Source organism: Vulpes lagopus, chromosome 11 (assembly GCF_018345385.1).
Source record: "Vulpes lagopus strain Blue_001 chromosome 11, ASM1834538v1, whole genome shotgun sequence".
Lineage (NCBI taxonomy): Eukaryota > Metazoa > Chordata > Mammalia > Carnivora > Canidae > Vulpes > Vulpes lagopus.
Genome location: NC_054834.1, coordinates 71,101,940 through 71,128,955, shown reverse-complemented (window position 1 = coordinate 71,128,955; position 27,016 = coordinate 71,101,940). Strand labels below are relative to the sequence as shown.

The 27,016-nt window shown below is 50.6% G+C and overlaps 1 protein-coding gene across 6 annotated transcripts in view; it reads right to left on the bottom strand.

Annotated features, from left to right (window-relative positions):
* The window catches only part of SHANK2 (SH3 and multiple ankyrin repeat domains 2), a 509,567-nt gene that overhangs the window by 393,535 nt on the left and 89,016 nt on the right, over positions 1-27,016 (bottom strand). For all 6 annotated transcript variants that reach the window (XM_041774022.1, XM_041774021.1, XM_041774024.1 and 3 more), the window contains 4 exons: positions 22,055-22,258; positions 18,668-18,739; positions 16,354-16,462; positions 850-1,001 (listed from right to left, as the gene is read on the bottom strand). In XM_041774022.1, coding sequence (XP_041629956.1) covers positions 850-1,001; positions 16,354-16,462; positions 18,668-18,739; positions 22,055-22,258 — 537 coding nt within the window. The remainder of the gene's footprint in view (positions 1-849; positions 1,002-16,353; positions 16,463-18,667; positions 18,740-22,054; positions 22,259-27,016) is intronic.

The following is a 27,016-nucleotide window of genomic DNA, read 5'->3' as shown; positions in this document are numbered from 1 at the left end:
GGGTCCTGGGTTCCGGCACTTTTCCTTGGCCTCCCAGAATCAAGCAGGTGCCAATGTCATATAGTGAGGTTTCTGGCCTCTGCAGGATGTGTGTGCATCCGGGAGGCCAGGAGACACTCTGCAGACACATACCTGTGGTGCCCCGCTGACCCCTTTGTACCAGCGGAGAGCAACACATGAGGTGGTCTTCGTAGAAAAAAGGTGTACTATACAAGCCAAAATTACAGCATAAGGGCATCCCCGCGTGCATCCTGAGGGCAGCAGCACTACGGAGGGCTCTCAGGAACGCTAGATTCCAGAGAGAACCAGCTGACAAGGTGCAGCCGACGTGAACTCAAGAAATCTGTGCCTTCTGAGAGAAGCGTCGGCTTGGGGGTCAGGCCCTAAGAGTGGGTCCCCCTCCCTCCCTACTGGGGCTCTTGGAGGCCCTACACACGCAGGGCCAGGGCACGTAGAGCACACAGGGCAGTGGGGTGGGATGGGGGTAAAACTACACCGTGATCGGCTTCCAGAGAAAGGCTTCCAGCAACAAGGCTGGCTCGGGGCCCCTCGGGCTGGATGCACAGCCTCCTCCTCGGGGTGGGGGGTGGCGTCAGTGCCGCCCTTCCTGGCTGAAAACACAAGCCTCTGTCTGAAACAGAGGGACAGGAAAACTTATGTAAACACCAAATTCTAAACATCCCAAGAAGAGAGGGTAAGGGGCGCAGACTAAACTTCTCAACCCCAGTGGGGACACCACTCAGGGTCAGCTCGGTGGCTGTTGTGGGACGGGGACAGGGAACTGGCGAGGATGTGGGGGATCGGATGGTGAGGGGGCGTCCCCCGTGTGAGACAGGCTCCAGAATGTACCTTCAGGGCCACTTGGTTCCTGGCTCGGGCGGCTTTGTGCAGGGCGGTCATCCCATCTCTGGCGCGGAAGTCCAGGTGAGCCCCGCCGTTTCGGAGAGCTTTGATCACCTCTGTGGGGTCATCCAGCTGAGCAGCTAAGGTCAGCGGGGTCTCTGTGGGGCCCAAACACACGCACTTCAGCACCAGCATGAGAAGATGGCCAAGGCACCGGGCTCACCAAGCCACGTTGAAAGTTTGAGCTGGAAATACCCAGTGGGGCATTTGGGCTCCCACGTACCCGTTGCCCCAATATCTGGCTTAGGCAACCCCGGTGACAATGATGGTGACACCTGGGATCATGTACAAATCAAAACGAGGGCAGAGACAAGAGTTTCCACATTATTGCTTTGTGAGCAGTGAGTCAGAAGCTGCCCGCTGCCCTCGCCCCCAGGACCCTGAATCCCACAGCACAGGGCAGGTGCTTCCCTTTGGGACCGGTGACCTCCTTCCACCCAGGGATGTACTTAAAGGTCTGAAAGGCAGATGCCCGCCTTTCTTCATCTCAATGTCACGACATTTATGGGCATCTTGGAGGACACTGAGACTCAAGCTGCAGGCACACGAAGGTAGGTGAGGTGCGGAGTCTGTGACCCAGGGAGGTGCGGGTCTGGGTGGGCAAAGACCTGAATCGGGTCAGCACAACAAACAACCAACGACCTGCAGGAGGACTGGGGCCGAAGACCTGGGGACAGAATGATGGAGCCCACCCCCATGGGAACAAAGTGAGGAAGGGTTCCCCGCCACCCGTGCAGCCAACCCCGGACCGTCTGTCACTGGCTGTGACGGGGATGTCAGTATCTCATTAAATCCACCTTCTCGGGGCACCTGAGTGGCTCAGTAGTTGAGCATCTGCCTTTGGCTCGGGTCATGATCCTGGGGTCCTGGGATCGAGTCCCACATCGGGCTCCCCACAGGGAGCCTGCCTCTCCCTCTGCCTGCGTCTCTGCCTCTCTCTCTCTGTCTCTCATGAATAAATAAATAAAATCTTTAAAAAAAAATCCATCTTTCCTCCCACTTGGGCTCCTGAATGCCCGCCATCACCACTGCTAAGCAAGTCACACTGTCCTGATGGCATTCATCTGAGAGGCTTTTACCTTCTAGAAAAGTGCCAAGAGCGCTACAACAACATGCATGTCCCCAGGACCCAGAAACACTACTGGCTGATGATGACTTGTTCTGACTTCAGGCTTTTGAGAATAAAAGAACTGGGGCATCTGACCTGAAACTGAACTCCCTTCTGGTTGTACCTCTGTCATGTCCCTGCTGTCCCCAGGAAGGGCAACTGCGTTGTGAATTCAGCTCCACACCCCCCACCTAGCCTTAATTCCTGGGCTTATTACCCACAAATGAGCACTGTTTTGAATGCTCTTTAAACTCGGAGAGGCACCTGGGTGGCACAGTGGTTGAGCAACTGCCTTTGGCTCAGGACACCATCCTGGGGTCCTGGGATCGAGTCCTGCACTGGGCACCCTGCAGGGAGCCTGCTTCTCCCTCTGTCTATGTCTCTGTATCTCTCATGAAAAAATAAAATGTAAAATAAAATAAAATAAAACTTGCCGTGGGAATCACCCTGCACCTGGATGTGCCATGGTGAGGGGCAGAGTATTGGGGGTCGAGAAGGCATGGAGTCAGGCAAGAGCTCCATGTGTGGGCAGAGACATGGAAATGGGGCTGATGTGCAGACAGATTCAAATTTGGGGAGAGACTAGACTCCCACCCTCTAGAGAGGAGAGAGGGAACTGTTAGGCCTTCACCACTTTGGCCCAGGTGGCATCCCAGCCATAGGTGTTGGAAGGCAACAGTGAGGTCTTGGGTCCTGGGGTGGCTGGTAAAAGCAGTGAAGGCATGGAAGGCCTGATCCTTGGGAGCCACCAGCATCTATGCCTCAAAGTGAAATTTCTTACAGCAACAAGAGGAAGAAGTCAGCCCCTCAAGTGTAAGATACATTTAGGACTGATGCTCCTCTGGCACAAGGTCAACCCTCAAAATGATTAGGATTCTTCTTTTTTATTTGGTCTTCCACACACGGCCAATGCAAAAGGTAGGTGCTCCAGAGGAGATTTTAATGTTATACCATGATGTTTCATAGCCAACAACCTCAGCATCATTTTATAACGGGGACATTGTCTCAGAGAGGGTGGTGGCAAACATAAAACTGGAACCAAGGCTGGGGTCATACCCCTGACTCCAAATTACAGACCCCTTGGGCAGAGCCACGCGCTGGGATGGTGCTAGGCACGTAAGTGCTGATGAGTAGATACACGGGCAAAGAACGAGGCACCCCGCTAATGGTAATGTGTCTTAATGTCCAAGAGGGGGGGACCTCCAGCCCTCGGACAACACCCATGACAGGTGGTACCTTCCTCAAAGAGCACTCCCCTAAGGACGTTTTGCAGACTTACCATTTTCAAACCTGACCAGGACCCACTCCAGGGAGGTGAGAGAGCCCTCCACCTTACATGCCCCGCAGGAAGGGGACATCGAATGAGACTCCACATGAGGCTGATGGAACCATCCCAAGAAGATGCTTATCCATCACCTGCAAACCTGTAACCATTAGGGGCTTACTCTGTGTGACTGATGACCATGTGACCACTCCTCTAAACCAGCCTGGGACCTGCATCATAATTCTTGGAAAACACTCCTCGGTTTTTGCATTTTGAAATTACTTCTATTTTAATAAATATACTGGAACCTCAGCAAGTATAACCTCAAGATGGCCCCAGTCTCTCAACCTCAATGCCCAGTGGAGTAGAAACTGCTCTGATCTTTTCAGAAAGTCTTGAACACATAATACTTTCTCCCCTAGAAATGGCCTGGTGGCATTTTTGCCCTAGGGAACAACCAGCCATGCTTTGAAAGGCACTAGCTGGAAGGTTTGCAGGTAGGAGATGTGGGAAATACCTGGACGCATAGCACAAGGACACCTGCTACTGGCTTCCAATCTGTCCAGAGCGGGGAACAAGGCTCAGCAGCAAGGAGCACGCGGCAGGAGAGGTGTGGAAGCACAGAATGGCTGTCCACACCTGCAGGCTCAGCGTGCTGCTGTCTGGAGTGTGCACACTCACATCATTAAGTTATTCATAGTTGAGAGATGATAGACTCCATACCCTCTGCCTGAATGCCTCATGCAAAACATCACAAGTGGGAAAAGCCTGGCCTTGCATCTGAACCTTCGAGCTTCTAGGCTCAGCTGTGACTTTGACAGAGACTTCCAACCCCACAGGACCTGATTCCCCATCTGTGGTGCAAAGACCACCCTGTCCAGCCCAAAGTGAGGGAAAACAGGGGGTCACAGCTTTGAAAATGCATCCTAATGAAAAAGCTCTCACCAGTGTGAGGACCAACAGGATCTACAGTGACAGCACAGGTAAGACTCACAGCACCAGCTTAACATGGAGATAGACACACACCTCCCACAAGACATAAAAGGGACAATATTCCAGTAGGGTCAGGCTTCTGCCATCACTCACATTAAGCTCACTTTCCTAACACAATCCATTTTATGAAAACCTGTACCTCTAAAAACATGAAACATCCCTTCTGCATCAGACTGAAATTTTGCCATCCAAAATGCAAAACTGTGGACACATTCCTTGACCAGAAGTTTCAGGAAAAGCCATTCGTGGCTGTGTTTGCTAACCCTCTAGGGGAGAAGTGGCCTTCAGCTGGAATATTCTAAAAGTCCACATGATGGGGATGTCTCCTTCTAAGGGAACACTTGAGAAGTGGAAGCAAAGCTAGAGAGGTGAGGCTACATCCCTGTCCCATCTTCTGCCCTTCTCTCCTTTCGGTCAGCAGAAATCTGACATGTCCCCAAACATCATAGTCTCAACAGCAAGAAGCCTCACTACAGCACCATGGTGTGTTCATCCCCATCTCTGTGACAAATCCAGTGACCCGAGATCAAATCTCAACATTCGCAAGGACCAGAGAGAGGAGATTCAGAGATTCCTTCCTCATGACCTAGATCTGTGGTTCTCACATTTGGGCAGGAAATAAGAATCATCCAAAGAGCTGGTTAATACAAAGAATGTGGACTTCATTCCCAGAAGTGATTCAATGGGACTTATCACTCTGCACCTTTAATAGGCTGTAGTCCACAGGACGTGCTTGGCAGAAGAACGCTAGTTCACAGTGGCATCACCTGGCCCCACGCCCAGATACTACTTTAATCAGTGTTGGTATGACCCAAGTATTAGGATTGGTAAAATCTCCTTATGTGGTTTTTAACATGAGAATCATGGCTCTGAACACCTGCTAACTCCAATGTTAGCAGCATGGGCACGACCTGGATGCTGGTTAGAATCTCAGGGTGCTGGGTGGCTCAGTCAGTTAAGCGTCTGCCTTCAGCTCAGGTCATGATCCTGGGGTCCTGGGATCGAGCTGCATGTTGGGCTTCTTGCTTAGTAGGGAGTCTGCTTCTTCCTCTGCCCCTTCCCCAGCTCATGCTTTCTCTCATGTGCTCACTCTCTAAAATAAATAAAATCTTAAACAGAAATGCAAAATATCAAAAGGAAAGAATGAATGAATGAAAGAAAGGGAAGAAAGGAAAAGCAAAGCAAGGCAAGGCAAAATCTCAGGCCCCCTCCCGATTTTCGGAACCAGAATTGGCATTTTAGCAAGATTCCCAGGTCACAAATGGACATCAAGTCCGAGATACATGGGCCTAGGGCACAGTTCTCCCACCTGATCAGGTATGTGATGAGTAAACAAGCAAACCCCCCAAAATGGTGCTGTCCCTCATGTGAGTTTATCACTGTGTTTATAAATTATACGTGACCATGGGGAAAGTAGTCGTCTGTTTAACAAATGGTGCTGGGACCACTAGATTTCCACATGCGAATGAATGAAGCAGAGGCCTACCTCACGCCATATACAAAACTCCACTCATTAATGGCTTATAAATGTAAGAGCTACAACTATCAAATTGTAGGAAAGAACAGAGATTTACTCCTATCTCTGTAGCCCCAAGTTAGGCATTATTTTTATTTAACCTTAAAAAATATGACACCAAAAGCACAAGTGACAAAAAAAAATAAACAAATTGGACTTTATAAAATTAAAAACTTTTGGCCATCAAAGGGCACCATCAAAGAAGTGAAAAGACAACCCAGAGAGTGGGAGAAGATACTAGCAAACCACATATCTGATTAGGGATTTGTATCCAGAATGTATAAAGATCTTTCATAACTCAACAAGAACAGACAAATAACCCAATCAAAACAGGAGCAAAGAACCAGACATTTCCCCAAAGATATACATATGGCCAATAAGTGCATGAAAAGATGCTCAGTATCACTGGTCATTAGGAAATGCAAATAAAACCAGAGAGAGCAGTGACTTCATACTAAGACAGCTGTCATAAAAAGGAGAGGTGACGGCAAGTGTTGGCAAGGCCGTGGAGGACTTAGACCTCCCGCGCACTGTAAGTGGGACGTCAAATGATGTAGAGACATTGGAAAACAATCTGGCAGCTTCTCGAAAGGTTTAACAGAGTTACCATGCAGTCCAGTAGTTCCCCAGATATGTGCACGAGACGGATGAAAACACATGTCCACATGCTCTATACAAGAATGTCCACAGCAGCCAAGAAGTGTCAACGACCCAAATGGCCGCAACTGATGAGTGGATAAGCAAAAGTGGCCCACTCAGAGGAATACCACTTGGCCACGAAAAGGAACACAGCACCGTCACACACTACCACCTAAATAGAACTTGACACCGTGATGCTGAGTGAGAAACCAGTCACAAGGGACCTCGTAGTGTGTGACTCCATTTCTATACAACATCCAGAACAGGCAAATCTCTAGAGATATAAAGTAAACTGGTGGCTTCCAAGGATGGTGATTGAGGATGGGGAGTGATGGCAAATGGGCACAGCCTCTCCTGTTTGGGTGTTCTAAAGATCGTGGCGATCGTACAAATCTGAATATATTTTTAAAAACCACTGAACTGTACACTGTTAATGGCTAAATTTAATAGTATGTGAAATGTATCTCAATAAAGCCTTACAAAACACAAAAATTGACTTTAATTATAGGTAAGTTATATCTTAATAAAATTTTTAATAAAAAATCATACATGGCATATGTTACTAACATATTGAATGTGTTACAAAATACACACAGACAAATGTTTTTAAAAGGAAGACAAAGTTTGCTGTTTCTGTGCCGCCCGATGGACCATCTGCACTTCCTTTGTGAGATAAAAGGACAGGAAGACAATCCCAGGACATCCTCTGGGTTAAGAATCTCTGACTATTCAGAAGTTCAATGGTTGGCACATGTCCACAGCGACCCTGCCACCTGTCATATCTACTGATGTGTCCATGTATGTGTTCCTGCAAATGCCAACCAGGGGCAGTAGCTCAGCCCTCTCCTTGTCCAAGCACCTGCCTATGGGGTGCACAGGACATGAACTACTCGGTGTCCAGTTACCAAAGACAGTGGGGCAGGTGGGGACTGTGGGCATGGAAGTCACTTTGCAGGATGGACAACCGCTCCTGTTTGGATTCACCAGCGCCTCTGGCATTAATCTGCATTCAACGTTTCAGTGTTAAATTATGAGAAATCGCAGACTCTTCCAGTATGTTAGACTAGTCTAGTTAGACTAGAATATTTGATTATTCCCCATCCCCACCATGAAAGAGAATGGGATCTGCAGCATCTTCTGTGGTACATGGTCCTCGACAAGGGGGACACATTCTCGTGATGTGATCCCAGGTAAGCACATGAGACTCATCCAAACAACCCACAGGCCTTGACATGAGCGAGCAAGTATGGAGGGTGGCAGCAGTTTTCCCCAAACTGTCGGCCTCTCTAAAGATTCTGGCAACTGCTTCTCACATGAGCCCACGAACCAGGGGGCTGGGGGGTGGAGGTGGGCATCATTCTTGTACTTCCTGCCACTTCCCACAAATGGAAGAATCACGATTGTCCTCACATTCTCTGGAGATGCTAGTTCCGGCGGCCAAATGTGCTAGAGGAGACAGTCCCAAGCAGGTGCTGGCAATGCAGATTTGTGAACAGAAGCAGGCACGAATCACTTTTGTGTGAGGACATCTTTGATAATGGGGAACACAAAGGAGGGAGGCAGGTATAGAGAAGCCAAAAACAGAACTGTGGCCTGTGGCCTCCTATTCCAGACAAAATCCTGTTTCCAGAAGGAGGTATGGCCAGTTTCAGGGAGAGCCATCAGACCTGGCCTGAGGGACCTCACAGCCAGGGCTTCCAAAGGCACCAGGGAAAGTCTTGCAGCCAGGTTCCTGACTCCCATGCAAGGGTTATGTCATTCACACAGGCCTGTGGAGGCAGGAAGTCCATGGGCATTGCTTCAAGGTCAGACACTCTAAAAGTGGATGGTTCTTGCTCCCAGACAGTGGTGTGTGGCTGGGGATTCTCTCACAAGGAAGGCGTGGACTAATGTGGTCTGAAGCGGGCACACAGGACCAACCAGATCAGGAGCTGGAAAAGTATATGACCTTTTGAGCAAGCAAAACCTGAAGCCTCGCAACAGGGAGAACAGGTTTGTAGCACTACAAACCTACTAGAAGGGATAAAATCCAGAACATTGGTAGCACCGATTTCTGGCAAGGATGGGCAGCCCAGGAGCCCCCAATCACCACTGGTGAGAATGCAAAACAGTGCACGACTTTGGAAGGCAGTTTGGCAGTTTCTTATAAAACTATAAAAATATTTTACCATATGTTCCAACAATTGCACGCCTTGGTATTCACTCAGCTGATTTGAAAACTTCTGTCCACACCACACCCTGCACACCAAAGTTTATAGCAGCTTAATTCATAATAGCCTCAAACTGGAAGCAACCAAGGTGCCCTTCCACAGGGATGGGTAAACAAAACTGGAACATCCAATATAGTAGATGGCTATGAAACAAGATAAAGAAAAGCCATGAAAAAAAAATAAAAAATAAATATATATATATATATATATATATATATGTGTGTGTGTGTGTGTGTGTGTGTGTGTGTGTGTGTGTATATAGCCAACTCTTAAATACATACTGTTAAATGAAAGAAGCCACTCCAGGGGAGCCTGGGGGGCTCAGTTGCTTAAGTAGCCAACTCTAGATTTCGGCTCAGGCCATGATCTCAGGGTCGTGAGATGGAGCCCCACATCGGGCTCCGTGCTTAGTGTGGACTCTGCTTGTACCTCTCCCTCTACTCCTCCTCCTGCTCATGCATTCAGTCTTTCTCTCTCAAATGAATGAATGAATGCATGAATGAATAAGTAAAATCTTAAAAAAAAAAAAAAGCCAGTCTGAAAAACCAGTGCCTGATTCTAATTATATGACATTCCAGAAAAGGCAAAACTATGGAGGAAGTAAACAATCAGTGGTCCAAGGGGCTCCAGAGAGGGGCAGGGTGGAATAGGTAAAAAGCACAGAGGATTGTTTTAGGTGATGAAAGTATTCTGTATGACCCTGTAATGGTGAACACAAGACTCAAACATCTGTCAAAATCATAAACTCCGCAGCACACGGAGCGAACCTCAATGCATGCAAATTTTTAAATGAAGTTGAAAAATTCATAGAGGAGATGTGGTGGGGGCGTCCTGGTTTGGAATGCAGAATGTGACAAAAGAGTTGAACTGTATTACAAATGTAAAAAATAGCCTTGCCGGAGGGAATTGGGGAACTACATGCCAGACTATAGAATAGGAACCCAAGGGAGTGGTTTGCAAGACGGACAGCAAAGCAAACCCAGGTAAGTGCCGTGCTCAAGCAACTCACAAAGCTGCCTCCACCGTGGGGTGCAGGTCAGCAACTCAGAAACCACTATTCACGGATCCTGTGATTGAGCAATTAGATAAACAGATGGCAGAGGGAGGAAGCCCGGTTTCTCACTATTACTGGGCAGGTTATGGATCAGCAAAGGGAAGGGACTGCATTGATCCATGTGGCCACAGATCAGAGTTGGAGACATTAGCAAGAACTCATGTTCAGCTTAATACATATACAGATGGTTACATACAGAAGCATTTATAGATATGCACATATTTGTGAGTTAGCATACACATACACACAGTTTGTTGCTCCACATTCGAGGGCCAGGAATCAAGTGCACCCCAGCAGCAGTGAGCACATTCAGCACCCAGATTTTGGTTCCTAAAACCATTCTCCAGTAAGAGGCAGCAGGCTCCTGGAAGACCAGCTGGGCTCTAGGTCTGGGCCGGAAACAAACAGGGTGAACCTGGGGCAAATAATAATGACCCACAGGGTCTGTCCAAGGGACACAGGAGCCAGCTGAAAGAGCTCCCAGTGGCCAGAGCTGGGAGCAATGAAATACAGCCCTGGGTCATAATCCAGATTATGAATTAAATACCCAATAGGTAAATGAATGTAAGAGTAAATAAATAAATGGGGGAGAAAAGACAAACCTCCGTCAAACATGAAGATATTCCATCCTTGAGGACGTGGCACATAACTCCCCACTTGTCAGGTGGGGGCTTCACTTAGTGGCTTCCGTCAGAAGAGGACAATCCATAAAGGAGAAAAAAGAGGGACTGTATAGCCAGGACCCTGATGTGCGCCTCACCCAGGTGAGCAGGGCTAGCATCACAGGGACAAGTCTGGTGGGGAAACGAGTCCAGACGTCATGGGCTAGGAGGATACTTCACCCTGGCGTCCTCCTCCCACAACCCACAACCCACTCTGACGATGATGCACACACACCAGACAAACCCCAATAAGGGGGGCATTCCAAAATATGCCCGCCCAGGTCCCAAAAGAGCCAAGGTCAGTAAAAACAAGGAAAACGCTAGAAACGGTCACAACCAAAAGATGCCTACAGAGACAAGACAACTACGTGCCATGAGGACTCCTGGGGCAAAAAAGGGACGTTACCTACTAATAAGATATGAAGAAAGCGTGCACTTTAGTTAATAGCAACATATCAGGATTGGCTCGTTGATTATAGAATGCACCCTCCTCTGGTAGGACGGTAATCAGGGCAAATGGGCTATGGGTACAGGTGGAACATTCTGTACCATCTTTATAACAATTCTGTAAACCCCAAACTGCTCTAACATAGTCACTGCTCTTATTTAGGTATTAAAGAACAGGTGATGGTGTGATGTGACAATGCTGCTGCTCACTCACCCCCAGCAGGCCCCGTTAGGAGACGCTCTGGACCACAGGGTCTTTGCCCCTGGCCATGTGTGCATGCCATGACATGGGTCACTGTGACAAGTGCCCAGACCGACCTCCTCTCCCCCTGGCCAGTTGTGGCAGATGGCCCAATGCCAAGGCCCCCTCCTGCGGCCCTCGTCCCTGCCCCCACCCAGACTCCTTACTTGCTTGACATACTGCATCTCTCCCTACCATACGCACCTTATGAGTCACCTGTCACCCTCGCTGAAACATAGTGTGGTGTACAAAAGAAAACCCTGAAATAACTGCATGTTCTACTCGAGCTTGCATTTAAAGACAGGCTCCTTTGTACCAGGAAGTGCACCTGACCCGCCATATGCACCAGAACCCGATCCATGGCGGCACAGTCTTCCAGCAGTATCTCCGACTCTCTGAAGATTGACATTTATGAGGTTCTGGAACCCTGTCTGCTCAAAATGCACCCCCCTTCTGTGTACCCAGTGTTATTATTTCTGGAGAATCTAATTCCAGGATTCTCACAGGGGCTCCAGTGAGGCAACCACATGTGGACCATTGTTCATCATCCGCATCCAAGAAGCCCCTTCTGTTCTCAAAGCCAGCGCTCGGAGGAGGCACTGCTCGGCGTATGGGGAGCCAGAGTGTCCGAGAAAGCTTCTAATTGGGCCACGTGGGAGCCAGGAGGGACTCCCAGGAGCCGGGCTGTGGCGACACGTGGTGGAGCCAGGCACATCTCGGCACAGATGATGGACAACACCAGCCTGACAAACTGATGAGCTACTACCTCCCTGGAAACTAACTTAGTCACTGGATCTCAGAGGTGAAGTCCAGACCCATCACAGGTGACCAGAAAAAGCCACTCCATCAATGAAAATTCTATTTTTTTACTTCTCAATATGTTCCATGATTTGAAAGACTTTATTTCTGGCTTTATTAACACCCCGCCTTTTGTCATGCCCGTGCTTCTTTCAAATTTGGGAACACAGTGTGAAATAAAAGCACTAAACTAATTTTTGCTCAAATTACTAGTCTCCGTTCCTTCCTTGGGACTCAGAACACCATGCGCCTTGTCCCACAGGTGCCAACCAAAGCAGGAGATGAACCCAGAGACCCTGGTGGGTGTGGCTTTATTTCTTCATGTGACCTTTGCTGTTACTTATTATAATTTCCACTAGAATAGGCACCAGACAGTTCGTTGTAATCACAGGCTGCTTTATTTTAATTGACAGGTCGTTCTATGGAGATTTCATTATCTCTTGCACATCCCTCGTCCCAAAGGGCTGCTTCTCCAACCTGGGGCCCCCGCATGCAGCCCAGAAGCGTCTGAAAACCACAAAGCCCACTACAGGGCCGTGGCCTGAGTCGGAACATCGTGTTTCCTGCCATTTAGAAAGCAAGCTGCTTTCAACTCTCTGCACCAGCGGTGAAGTCGGCTTTCCCGCAGATTCTGCTGCTCGCCAACTGGCTTTGAAAAAGTCACCCAACTCAGTGTGGAGCTGGTGCCTATTCTAGTGGAACAGGCGACAGTTGTCAGAGCCCATGAGGACGACAGTGTAGCGTCTGGAGTAAGAGGGGAAACAAGCCAGCTCTTCCCTCCCACCAGGATGGCCTGGCGCTGCAGCACATGCTCCCATCCCAGGACGGTGAGGGGACCTGCTCCGAGACCACAGACCGTCCAGTCCTGGACCCTCTGCACCAGCCAGAGCCCTGGCCGTGTCTCGCCACGCACATGCATGAGAAGAGAGACCCACCTCCTTTCCCCAGGGGTGAGAGCATAGACCCTGTGGTCCCAGGGCAGATGAGCCCAGCCTTTGCCTCCTCTGCTCTCAGAGGACACTGGCCACACACAGAGGGCCAGCTTCATGGGACACACGACGATTAAGGGAAAAGAGGTTTCCCACACCCTTGACACATCGCTGGAACTTAATAGGCTGTGATTATTAAGTGCCCTGGTCACTGTTAGGATAACTGGCAGTGCCAGAATGTCTGGGACCAAGGGGATCCCCAAGCATGGGACTTTCAATGTGAAAACCAGGGCCATCCCAGGAGAATAAGGACAAGTTGGTCACACTACCTGTTGTCTGGAGGCAGCCTGTGATAGTCAACTATGGGTTGTCTCCATAGCCAGGGTGCCTCCCTGGGCAGCGCTCACCTTCCATGGGGGCTGCTCTGTGCCGTCGTCCTAGGACTTATCCACAGCTTAGCTCCTTTACAGGGAACGTCCGTCCCACTCTTCACCTCGCTTGTTTCACTCCTCGTGCGTGGTCCCCACTTTCCCTGGCCCCCAGCTAGAATGGCTTCTTTTTGCCTAATTTGGCGGTGTGTGTGAAAAATCTGAAGATGTTGAGGATGGCACGGTGGAGCTGGGTCACGGTGAGGGTCTGACAGCACTGTCTACAGCGGGGTCTCAGGTCTGCACATGGCCTATGGTTCAGAACTTTCTATCTTAAATATCTCTTTTTTGTATCCTGTACATATTTTTGTTTGGCCTCTAAAAATAAAACCCAGTATGTCTGATCACTGGTAATTATGTCTACACACAAAAATACCTGCATACAGATGTTTATAGTAGCTATTTTCACAAGTGCTAAAGACCTAGAAGCAGCCAAGATGCCTTCAACAGGTGGATGGAAAAATTAACTGTGGTCCATCCAGTCACTGTAAGTGCCAGGCAGCATTAAAGAGAAGTGAGCTCCTGAGCTGAAAAGTCATGGAGGGACCGCACACGCATCTTACGAAGCGAAAGAAACCATTTTGAAAAGACCACACGTTATGATTTTAACTCTACAACATCCATGTAAAACCATGGAGACAATGAAGAGATCAGTGGTTGCCAGGCATTAGCAGGGATGGAGGGTGAAAGGTGGATCACGAATGACACTGAGGGCAAGGAAACTACTCCGTATGACCCTATGGTGATGGACACCTGTCATAACTGCTTATCAAAACCCACAAAACGGATGAAACCAAGAGTGGACCCCAAAGTAACCTGCGGACTCTAATTAGTAACGATGGGCTCATGGCTATAACAATCTGCCCCATTAACGCAAGATGCTGATAACAGGGGAGCTGGTGGTTATCGGGGACCCCCACAGAGCTTCCAGCTTTTCCAATCACTCTCCTGTAAACCTGAAACTGCTCTAACAAATAAAATCTACTAATTAAAAAAAAAAAAAAGCTGGGCGAAGAGAAGATGGGGAAGGTTCTGCTTTCTAGGGGAATGCTGACCATGACCAGGAGAGATCTGGATGTGGACCATCTGGCAGTCGCTGCACGTCAATGACTCTGCTTTACAAGTTACACTTAAAAATAAATAACAGTCTTTAGTTTGTTTGGGCAAGAAAACAATAAAACAAACAGACAAACCCCAACGGTGCACACAGCCTGATCACACTATCCACTGGCCGAAGGCAGAGACGGGGAAGCCCAAGAAGAAGAAACTCTCCCAGACAGCCAGGAGCATCCAGAAATGGGCACAGACCTGTATCTGGGTCTGTGCTGAGTGGTTTTGGAAGCTAGGTAGAGGGAAGGAGAGTCATTGCAAGCCCAGAATCTGGAAGATACCAGTTTCAGAGAAGGAGGCCACGTGTGAGAAGAAGAGCAGCCCAGAGCAGATCCCCTGACCTACCCCCTACTGCTGGCCCTCCTCCATGGAATCATCTGGAAACAGCCACATTCGAGGCCAGGCTGGTGGATGTCCAGGGCAAAGGCTGCCCAAGGAGGGAACTGCAGACACTGGAGATGCACGACCCCTCCAAGAGTGCCTTCCGTGTCCTCCCACCACCACGTGTCCCATCTCCTGGTATCTCAGACAGAAGTTAAATTTGGGAGACATACAAGTCCACAGTGATCACAGCTGTGATCCAGCAGCCTGTGCTGGGTGTGTGTGTGGGGGAGGGGGGCTGTGCACAGCTGGATGGGCACAGGCGGGGGTCCTGCCCCAACTGCAGCGGTCAGAGGACCCCCTAGAGATGATGAGAAAGCTCCATCCTTGAGCAGATACATGCATGTGCTGTGGGCTCAGTCACTCAGTGGCCGAGCAGGATGCGTTTATGTGACAGTCCTCCGGAGGAGGGCTGGCAAGTCACCAGAAGAGAAGGAGGGGCCCCGCAGTGGCTGAGTCCAGGAGGAACGCTCTCTAGCCCCAGGTATGAACACCCCAAGGATGAACACCCCAAGCTGCCACAGAGACCACCTGAGCCCTCTAGGCCAGCCCAGCTCAGCGTGTCCCTGGCAGGGCTCCCACCCGGGTGACACGGGCAATGTCTACAGACAGTCTGGTTGTCACAGGTGGGGTGGTGCTACTGGAGCCCAGGGTGAGGCTGGCAATGCTATACATGTCCTACAACACATGACACAGCCCCCGCCACGAATCACCATCTGGCCCCAGGACAGAGTCCTATTCCACCATAAGAAGGAAGGAAATCCTGCCACAAGGATTGGATCCTGTGGGGGCACTGACGATCCATGGATGGACCCTTGGGACACCGAGCTGAGTGCAATGAGTCAGGCAGATACCTGTAGGATGTCACTTGCACGCCAAACCCCAAAATACCGACTCCCAAAGCAGAGAGCAGACAGCTGGCTGCCAGCGGCAGGGTGGGATCAGCGTGAAGGTAGTCAAAGGTACAAACTTCCAGTTACGAGATGTATGAGTCCCAAGTCCCAGAGACAGTGACTACAGTTAACGTCACTGTTCTGTGTATCTGCTCAAAGAGCAGATCTTAAGGGTTCTCATCGCAAGAAAAGCAACTGTAACTCTGTGGAGACACATTAACCAGTCCTCAGAGTAGAGTATGAAACACGATGCAGTCTAAAACTGACCCTTCTGGATCAGCTAAATCTCAATAAAACTGGGGGAGGGGGCAGGGATAAGATTAAATAAATAAAGATCAATGCTCATTTGGAATTGTTTAAAGATGAAGAAATCACCCAGCCCCACAAGTCACAGGCACGGAGTTCGGGAACCCCTGGGCTGTTCGGATTTGTGAATGTAAATAAGGAGGCAGGTTTCAGCTGGAAGAGCAAGGTGTGCACGTGCCAGCGTGTCTGCCCTGACGGGCGCTCAACAGCACCACACGCCTCACCATCCCTCCTGTATTCATTCGCTTACCCAGCAGCTGTGGATGAGCACCTACTGTGTGCCAGGCGCCGTGCTCGGCTACACGGCTCGGCCCTTCTCTGGAACTCACCCAGGAATGAGAAAGCACTTTCAAAAACCAAGAAAAGCCTAAGTGTTGCACGTGCGTGTGGGATCTGATGACAGAGGCACTTTTTCCGGCCGAGCTCGCACTTGTGCGAGGCTTACTGACGTCCTCCGCACCCAGGACCTACCTCCTGTCTCTGGGTCATGGAAATTTGGATCCAGGCCTCGTTCCAGCATTTTGATGACCTTCTCCACCAAACGGTGCTGAATATGGTCCATGAATTTTTTCAGATTGGTCTAAGGGGAAAAATAAGAAAACAGAAATGTCTTTACAGCCCCTGGGAAGGCTCCTTATTACGGGGCACGCTCCAGCCTCCTCCGGGGACAGGGAGCCACCCCGGACAGGGCGCTGCAGACCCACCAGGCGGCAAGCTCACTGCACCCGGAACTCCAGCGCCAAGCATGGAGTCCAGACGCAGCCAGCCTGTCCTGGATGGAGGTTTTAGAACTCTCCTGCTTTCACTGCCCATGCCAGGAGCCACAGGGCGATCCTTCACTTTTGAAAGGACAAGCCACCTGGGCCACTTCAAAAAACTACCACTTCCACGGTCCACCCCAGAGCTTCAGCCTCCATCTCTGGGGAGCGAGGCCCAAGGATGGATAGTTATGCTTTGTAATCTCTAAAGCAGCAGCCACGGTGGAGAGCAGATAGGGCAGCTGTCACTCAGTGAATCCACTTGTTGGTGAACGTCTGTGACTACTTGCACAGAAACAGGGATGCCTGGTCATGGAGCAATTCAAGGTCGAAAGAGACAATCACATCCTGTGGGGTAAACGATCAGTGGGTCAACCCTGGTGGGGAGGGATGTCCCCCAGCTTTGCCTCATCAACTGGAATCATGATTTCCTGCCATGGAGCAGAAAGCCTGGGCCAGCTGAGGATAACCTCAATACTCAATCTGCCTTCCTCTGAAGGAGCTAACTCTTGCCACAGGCCGGATTCTGTGCCCCCTCCACATGGCTCCCAGGACACACCACGTGGGCAGCAATGGTGGGGGCGGGGGCTGGGCCTCCAGCCCCCCAACACAGGCTGGATCTCCACCCACACATTTTAAGGACCTTCTAGGGCCAAAATTAGCAAATGCCCAAAGACACAAGATACACTCATTCTCACTTAACGTTTTCACTGTTATTTAGTAACTGACTTTTTTTTTTAATCCAAAAAGCACATTTTAATCTACATGTTAGAAGGTGATAAAACAAAAACAAAAACAGAAGCTTCCAGACCTTGAGGTCTAAACACCACCATCCAGGTGGATTCTAGGGCTGGGCAGGGAACATGCATAAGGAGTCAGACCATTAGTTGTACCACAAAGTTGTCAGTGCTCAGGGGACAGCAGCACAGGCCAGAGGGCAGACAGCCAGGCAGAAGGGCTGTCACCAGCCACATCTAGACAACTTGCGGACATTAATAAATAATGGCGTATTGTTGAGGACAATAAAAATCCATGCATCTGTTGTGATACAAATGGGGGTCAGAACAAAAACCAAGGGAACCTGCTGGTTGAGAACTCACAACCAATCTGTGTGGGCTCACAGCACCAAGGCAGGCTCCCCGGGCAGCACCAAGGCAGGCTAGGGACTGCATCCAGGCAGCTTCCCATCACTGCCTTTCCCTATGCTCTACATCCTTGAGCATCCTCAGATAACACATATCCTCCTCAACGCCACGGTGGGTGTGACCACATACCCCAGTCCCAGCACCTGGTGGACACGCACAGCGACCCCGACAAAGGGCATTCTTGCCACGCGTTCAGCCAGCAAGCGAGCGCTCACGGACCACAACCCATGGCTCTCGGCCTTGACCCTCTCCTTCACACCCCTGCCGGCCTCCTGCTGGTCTCACCTCCATGCGGTTTATGTAAACAGCTCTCTAATCAGCTCCGTGCTCAGTGTGTCCTCTCTGGTGGCAGCAGTGGCTCAGAGAGAATGGCTGCCTCTCCACCCAGAAACACCCAGGAGGGGATGTGCACAGAGCAGCCTCCCTTCTCGTCCTACTCCACGTGCAAGTTGTCACCCAGCATGCTTTCATCACACAGAAGAGGATGGCCGTGTTCAGGGGCTCTGGGGACCCGGGACGGCGTGTTCATTCATGTGCTTAATTCAGGCCACGTGGGCCTCACCCACAGCGTGCGCGGGCTCCCGGACATAGCATCACCTTCCCTACCATTCATGCGTCTGAACCCACCCTGCTCAGAGCCCCGCCCTTGAGGAATCTTCACGTTCCCCTGCCCGAGCCCCCACCGGCTTCACCAAGCACCCCTGCCCCCTGGGGCAACCAGTGCACCTGCACACCCTGGCCCCATCCCTCCGCGATGTGCACATGGCAGGTGCTTCCCAGGACAGGAAGCCGCTGCCTGAGGAACTGCCCTGATCTGCAGAGACGGTAACGCCACGTATGCGACACAGGGCCAGTGTGTGCATGCCAGCCCTGCCCGCCTACCTTCGTGTGTAGCTTGGCCAACTGCTTCTCGTCCAGATTGGATTGCTTATACACCCGTTTCTTGTATCGAAACTGCATGGAAACAGAAAGAGGAAAAGAGAAGAGATGTGAATACGTCACGCGGTGTTTGGGGAAGCATGGCTTTGTCCTCGGCCACGTCACGGGAGGCAGGGGCCCCACAGCAAACTCCTGTGTCAGGTCGACTAACCGTATTCCTCCTGCAGGCCCCTGACATTGCAGGAACAGCACCTGCAAAGATCCACAGCCACGTGGCCTAAAAGGCACAGAAAGCAAAGAGAGCAACCCAGGGGGACAAAGGAGTCATGCCCTCCTACGGGGAAGCCACGGCCAGGGCTCCTCTCATGACCGGTGGTCACGGTCCTCACGACCATGCTTGTGGCCCCGCTGACAAATCAGGATGTGTCTTCGACGTCCACCCCTAGGACGCCCACCCTGGGGAAGCCAGCGTCCCTGCTGCAGCCTCTGCCAGGGACTCTCGATGGCGTCCGTTTCCTTGAACACGGCGCCTCCTCTGAGCTGGAAACTACACATTCTGTTCCGATGCAGCCAGTGCCCAAGAAGAACATACTGGGGTCACTCCGCCCTGAACCCCAGCACCTCCACCTCCTGCCCCTCCCGGTCAGCCCGTCGCACTCGCAGAGATTGCCAGGTGAGGCACCTGCTCCGATCCCAGCCCCGCCAACGTGCCATCAGCATGGGCCGACTCTCCGCATCCGGGACTGAGCTCCCTGGTGTGATGGCGGGGAGGCCCGAGGATGGCACGAGAGGGAGCACAGCGAGGGGCGGGGAGGTCGAGGCAGCAGGGAGCTCATCCTGGCACTGAGCTAATTTCACATGTAGGTCCAACTTGCTCTCCTCTCCTATCTCCTGCCAACAAAACAGCAGTTTGATGACACACAGAATTTCTCTGTCACACACACTGAAACTTGATTTTTTCTTTTTTAAAGTGGTGAAATAAGACTGTAGTGAAATCAAAATGTTCCGTGAGAATCAGCTGCTCAAGGTTCCGGGATGAGCACTGGGGAAAGACTGCAGGTGTCCATCTTCCTGAACCAAACTGGGAGGCAGGGATCCAGGACCATTTTAGGATTTTCACCCCCTGGTTCTAGATTCAAGGGGGACAGTATGTTCTGCATGCAGCACCCTGGGCTGCAGTGAGCCCCTGTACACACCGTCTTCACCCATCAGACCTCTGAGATTTCAGGTGCCACTGGGAGTGACGTTGGGAGAGGTGATGACTCCCTAACTGACAAGTCTAATGGAATTCAAGTCGGGGGGTGGTGGCTTCTGGGTATAGAAATATGCTAGGGCTGCCAATGTCTCTTAGCCGGATGGGAACTGCTCGGAGGAGGGTGTTTCCAGGGTCTCCAGCATTCCTGGCTCGTGGCCATGGAGGGATGCGCTCTGGAATCCAAACCTTTTCCTGCTGTTTCCTCAATGTTTCATAAGCAGTCAACCAGATTCTACCAAAATTCTCGGAGGCAAAGAGCTCACAGCCATGCGTGCCCCTCATGTGCAGGCCACCAGACACATCTCATTTCACACCGTGGATCACCTGGCAGGATACAGGCCCAAGGAGATGGATGGATACGTGGAGGTACAACTCCCTCATGGCAAGGAAATTGCCAGCTCGTCCACAGAGCACCTTGCTAGAGCCTCACAGTCCCCCAAGAAAGCTGAACTAATGTTGCCCCAATTTCAAAGCTGTTACCTGAGGCCCAGAGAGGCTGGGTGGTGGGCTTGGGCTGCACAGCTACCAGGATTGGACCAAGCCCCACCTGGGATGATGCACATGCAGGAGTAGAGATGCTTTCCCTGCAAACCTCTCAGTTTCAGCTCCCATGACACATGAGTCCCTGGACAGGAAGGACATGGGAGGGATACTGCATGTGCCTGCTCTTCTAGAAACAGTAGCACCTTCCTGCCCAGGTCACTGTGCATCCTCACGCCCTCCTCATGCCTTCTCATTTGCTTCTCAGGGGTGAGTGGTGGCCCAGCCAGAGTCACCTCCTCCAACTGCCTCTCTGATCAAGAGTAGGCTCTGGCCTTTTCTGTCTTCACCAGGTTTTATGTCATTATGAAAATTATATCAGTCCTGGAATGAACCATGTTCATTCGCTGTTCCTGGTCTACCACCGCCCAGTCGAGTGTGAGCTCCATCAGACCAGAACCTTTAACACACCTACAAATTGTCTGGTACTTAGCAGGCCCCCAACAAGCGGGTCCCCTCTCCACAATGGATACCCACTTTATGTATGAGCCAACTGAGGTCAGAACAAGGAACCACAGGATGCCAAGTGGCACCCCATCTTTTCCTCCACCGAAACCCCTCCCTCTGGTCTGACATATGCTTGTTTTAATGAGGATCCCAATAACCTCAGCCTCAAACTCACTATTAGGAGTAGAAATGTGTGGATGATGTCCAGCCTTGGGCCATGACCTCTTAGACCTCAGAGTGATCTAATCGCTGATAATATCATAGAACACACCAAGGTTGCTAAAGGCACAGCTTCAATTCCACACATGCAGCGTCTCACTGTGTGATGGGGCTGAGGTGAGTATAATCTCTGGATACCAGAAGCACACTGTGCAACAGGACAAAGGCTGCTTGCATGACTATCTTAGTACATCCCATGGAGGGACACCTGGGGTGACCCAGTGGTTGAGCATCTGCTTTTGGCTCAGGGTGTGATCTCAGGGTCCTGGGATCGAGTGCCGCATTGGGCTCCCTGCAGGAAACACACCTCTCCCTCTCCCTGTGTCTCTACCTCTCTCTCTCTGTCTCTCATGGATAAATAAATAAAATGTTTTTTAAAAAAAATACGTCCCATGGAAATACTGTGGGTAAACCTGGGGATGTGGCAAGCCGGGGGTCAGATCGCCAGCAGCTGGTGTCACACTTCACATGGAAGTGCATTCGGGTGACCATTCATGAGGCAGGCCCACAGCCACAACAGCTCCAAGCCCCCTGGTCATTCCTCAGACAAGAAGCTGGAAGTCATGCTTCCAACTACAGCCAGATGGCCACTGGCCACTGTGCACCCAAGGGCAGGGAGACCCAGTCAGGAAGGCAGAAGCAAACCCATCCTGTACACCAGGACCCACAGGTCCTGGTGCCATGAGCCTGAGTCAGACTTACGGTTTGCTCATCCTAAGATTTCTCTGCAACAAATGCATCCCATCTACAGTAAGGAAACAAATCGATCAAAATTGCGCAGCTGTCTGAAATTCGCAAAATTAATTGCAACCTCAAAGCCCCAAACTAACTTCTAATCTGGGGGTCTTGTCTGAATCCATATCAAATTTGGAGTTCCGTGAAGGTCCTCCCCTCCACCCCGTGTCCAGGCCATGGGGCAGCAGCAGTACCTCCAGGGACGGGATGCCCTTGCCCACGGGCTGCGGGTACTCGCGCAGAAGCCGCTCCTCGTCCAGGAACTTCCCATCACGCCCGTTGCTGGCCGGCTGGAAGAGCCCGTAGTTCAGGACGTCCTTCAGGCTCTGGTTCAAGGAACACAGGATCCGCTGCTTTGCAACCCACACGGTCGCATCCGGGTTAAACCGAATGCACTTCTGCAAGAAAGGACAAAGACACCTGGTCAGTGGTGCAGCCCAACCCTCACGTGGCCAGAGATGTCAAGGTGTTTCCATATAGGTTCTCGGAGCAGCAGACCCCCAGCTTTTCAGGATGAGAAATGATGGAGACACCGAGTAAATATAAAAGGAGAACAGTGAGGATTGAACCATGGGCTTCTGTGGCCTTGACTCAGAACCAGGTATCTGCATGGTTCTTCTGGTCACCAACACCGCCTATTGCCTTGGGCTGCTCCCACACCTGCGTGGAGCTCCTCAAATCCCAGCGCTTGTGGAGACAGTGCAGACCCAGCACTGCAAACACCACCACTCAACAGAGCATCTGGGGTCGCACATCCAGGTGGGCCTCACAACCTGCCCTTCTCACAAGTGTGAAGGTGACACTGCTGCAGCCAGTCAGGGGAACACACCATGAGGACTGCAGCTCAAGCAAATTATAGCATGATTAAATTTTCACATTGGCTGCACATTGACATCTCAGGTACGGACGGGGGTCTCGACCTGTAACTCCTGATGGGAACATCCACAGCAAGCATCTGTGTACCACCCCTGCCGACTCTGAACCTAACAGCCTTGGAACATTGACCCCACCCCACCCAAAGCAGAAAGGAAGGCAATGACGAAACACGGTGTGATTTAAAAATCGTTATCAGTTGCCAGGAGAGCTAACTTCTTAATATCTCCGTAGACAGTGTCTGCAAATCAATCACAGTTTCCAAAAACCTAACAGTGCCACTAAGAACCCAAAGGTCACAGCTTGGCCACGCTCTCGGGCCCTTTGTGTGAGATTCACCAACAAGCCAAGAAACACAAGTGCCAGGTCACATCTGCTTCTAACTGATTCTTCTCACTTTTTATTGAATTAAAATTATGTTCTGTTGAATAGCCATCAGCAGGAGCTCAAGAGTTTGCTTTATCACTGCAAAAACGTTCAGAAAGGACAGGAGGCTGGGACCAATTGTCTCCTGGGGGTTCTGCATGGGATGCAGAGCCCCCCCCCCCCCCGCCTTGATCTGGAGCCTGAGCTTTGGGGAGCACCTCCCAGTGGGGTAAGATGAGCCAGCTACTCTCAACAATGAGGAACGTTCAGCAGGCAGCCAGAATCCCACCCACCAGGAAACCTGACCTGGTAGGCCTGAATGCTCCATCTGTCCCTCCCCAGGGCCAAAGGCTGAATTCAGGGGTAACCTTGGAGCTCCTCTTGGGGCTATCAGGCTGAGTGGGGGCCGGCTGTGCACTTCAGAGACACTTCATGATTGCCAACAGGTCCACCCAGCCATGGCTGAGTGAGAAGAATATCTGGAAACTTTGGTACAACAAACTAGGTCTGCTTGATGTGATGAGGCGGGGCCACAGATAACTTGCCCATTCCTGTGTCAGGAGTCCCCATCAGCCTCTGGTTCCAACCACGCAGACATCCAACTCAAGTTCCCTTGGATACCAGCACCCTAGGAAGGCCTGGGCCACGCCCCCCCCCCCACACACACACACACACTGGCACAGCAAAGGTGGTGCCAACAGGTGAGTACAGAGCAGAGCATGGGCTGGGTCCTGCTCCCAAGGGACCCATGTGCTCACAAGTGATCACAGAGAGCCCACTCCACTTTGGGCTGAGCTGGGGATGCAGAGCCTATGCCCTGGGCAGGCCAGCCTTGTACAATTAAAAATCATCCTGCTCTAAGAAACATCAAGAAGGCCCCATTCAGAAACTTCCAGAAGGAGCAGGAGCCCAGAGGTCAGAAAGCCTTAGGCTTGCAACCCAATCATTCACATTAACCATTTGATCCTGGGCAAACCCACCCACCCAGCAGTCCCCATTCCCAGGATGAAAATCATGGCACCTACACCTACCTGACTCACGGGGCTGTTGTAAGGGTCAAGCAGAAGGTAAATAATACGTGACACTGGGGGTTGACTGTGTCCTGCAAAACATGCTGACGTCCTAACCCCCTTTATCTGTGCATGTGACTTATTTGGAAATAGAATCTCAGCAGATGTTCAAGGTAAGGTGAAGTCATAACAGAGTAGGGTGGGCCCTGATCTGCTGTGACTGTGTCCTTACGAACAAGGGAAATTTGGACACAGATGTGCACGCGCCACATGAAGACAAAGGCAGAGACGAAGTGTGCATCTGTGAGTCAAGGAGCACCATGGAGCACCAGCAGACCCCAGCAGCTGGGGCAGAGGACTGGCCTGGACACTCCCTCCCAGCCTCAGGGAGGACCCAGCGCTGCCCATACCTGAATCTCAGACTCCAACCTCCAGGGCCAGGAGACAATAAATGTTTGTGGCTGAAGCCCCGCCTTCCAGAGCAGGTTATAGCGGCCCCAGGAATGAACACACAGAAAGCTATATCACGCCCGCCATCCTTTCTGGGGAGAGCTCCGAGGTCTGAGCACCGTGCTTCCTGGTAGCCCTTTTTCTTCCATGTGCAATGGGTGCTACCTGCGTGCTCACACTTGGCACCGGAAAAGCCATGGGGCAGCCAGTCAGAAGACACTGGATAAATCTCGCTTCCCTTCCACACTTACCCCTCATCAACTCCCTTCCTTACCAAGCATCCCCATCAAGCAAAGCCTCACTGCAAGGAAAGCCCTGACATGGGTGACCCAATCAGTGAATGACAGCCGAGAGCCACAAAAAGTATAATGAGCAAACCAGCTCTAGACCATATTTGGGGCCATGAAAGAATCAACTACGAGACAGGATAGAGAACTGAAAGCAAATGCCCAACAACCCCCATGGACGCCCCAGGGGGAAGTAAGTACGCTGCCTGGGAGGGCATGCACACCATGGAGACGCTGCCCAGGAACAAAAAGGCACGTAAGAGTCTGGATGGGAATTTCAGGTGGAGGGCTCAGCACAGGATTAGCAGGGGACAAATCTGGGAGAAGTGGCGAGCCTGGCAGGTGGAGCACTGACAATTTTTACCCCAAGTGACCTTTCTGCATTCTACTCTTAACCTGATGCAGTATTGAGAAGTACTGGTGCCATATTCCCATCTCCCTACAGCCCTGTGAGATGGGGAGTCTTCATAATCTGTTACCGGTGTTCCAGGGTAAGCAATTTGCTAGAGGACTCACAGCACAGGGAGGCTGCAAAGACAGCCTGGTGTGTCAGGAATTCCAGCGCCCAACCACTGCCATGGAAGGGCTGCTTGAGGGAATACCTTTACTCCTCTAGCTTCTGTCTTCTGCATAAAGGGTCCTACACCAGCACCAGGGTGGGCATGGGTGGGGGGACAGGAAATGACTGAGATGGAGGTCTTGTCCCTTAAGAAACTCAGAACCTGGAGGGAAAGGACAATGATAGTGATGGTGGTGATGGTGGTAGTGGTGATGGTGGTGATGGTGGTGATGGTGGTGATGGTGGTGATGGTGGTGGTGGTGATGATGGTGATGATGGTGGTGGTAGTGGTGATGATGGTGGTGATAGTGGTGATGGTGGTGATGGTGGTGGTCGTGGTGGCGATGGTGGTGGAGGGGATGGGGAGGGATGGGGATGCAGGTGGTGGTGGTGATGGTGGCGATGGTGGTGGTGCTGGTGGTGATGATGGTGGTAATGGGGGTGGCTATGGATGATACAGCTGTGGTTAACATTTCTTGAATCCTAAAATGCCAGGAACTATACTAACTATATTTACCTTCACTGTAACCCTGAGTGAATAGTATTATCATTATTATTGTTGTTGTAAATTATACATTTATGTATTTATACATGATAAATACAATCTATATAATATATATTTACATATAACAAATACGATAATTACTATTAGTATAAAAACAATCATTATTATTATTATTCCCGGATTGGGAAGCAGAGCCTCAGATTCTCAAATAACTACCTCAAAGCCACATGTCTAGAAAGTGGTGGAGGTTCAATGTGAACCCAAGTCGAGTCTGCCTGGCTCCTGAGTCCTCGCTATTTAACTTATTCATTATCTTCTCTCCATATACACCTGGCCACCCTCAGATTATAAAATACTTGATAGTCCCTGAGAAAACCTATGTTCAGCTCTGTTGTAGATCAGGGAAATACTTACTGTCTTTGTTCCGAGTTTCCAATCATCTGTCAATTTGCCCCAACGTTGAATATTGACAATTACAAGGGAGAAACAGTTTAATCTCCATAACAAAGGACAACATTTGGGAAATTCTAAATAATTTTTTTCAAAGAAGTAAAATCTAGCCTCTGAGGTGCCAGTAGCTTTTAAAAATAGACAAAGTGACAAAGCGCTGGGCACACTGGCACTGGGGACGATGCATGGTGCGTGGTGCCACACACATAAAACTATAGCTGAAAAAAACAAACAAACAAACAAAAAACTATAGCTGCATCTCTGGAAAAAGCAGAGGAGAACTATGGTCTCCTTCCACTTAGAAGAACCCTGGCTGGGCTTTGGCCCTCAGAAGAGCAACAAAGCACACGCCACAACGATTTTTACCCAGTATAAATTCACAACTGAAATACAACTCAAAACCAGCTCCTCAGCCTGACAATGGGGGAATGGTCACTCTACAGGGCATTTAATACAAAGGAACACACTGTCCATGAACCTAAGCACACAGGTCAGGTAAACACATGGGGAATCGGACACCAAGGACAAACAAATAACTCAAGTGTCAACTGTTGCTGACACCCAATCTAACAACCCAGCTCATCCCAAACTGACCCCCCACCCCGACCTTCACCTTTGTCCTATTCCCCCATGCTTTCTATCCTCATCTTCCTTCT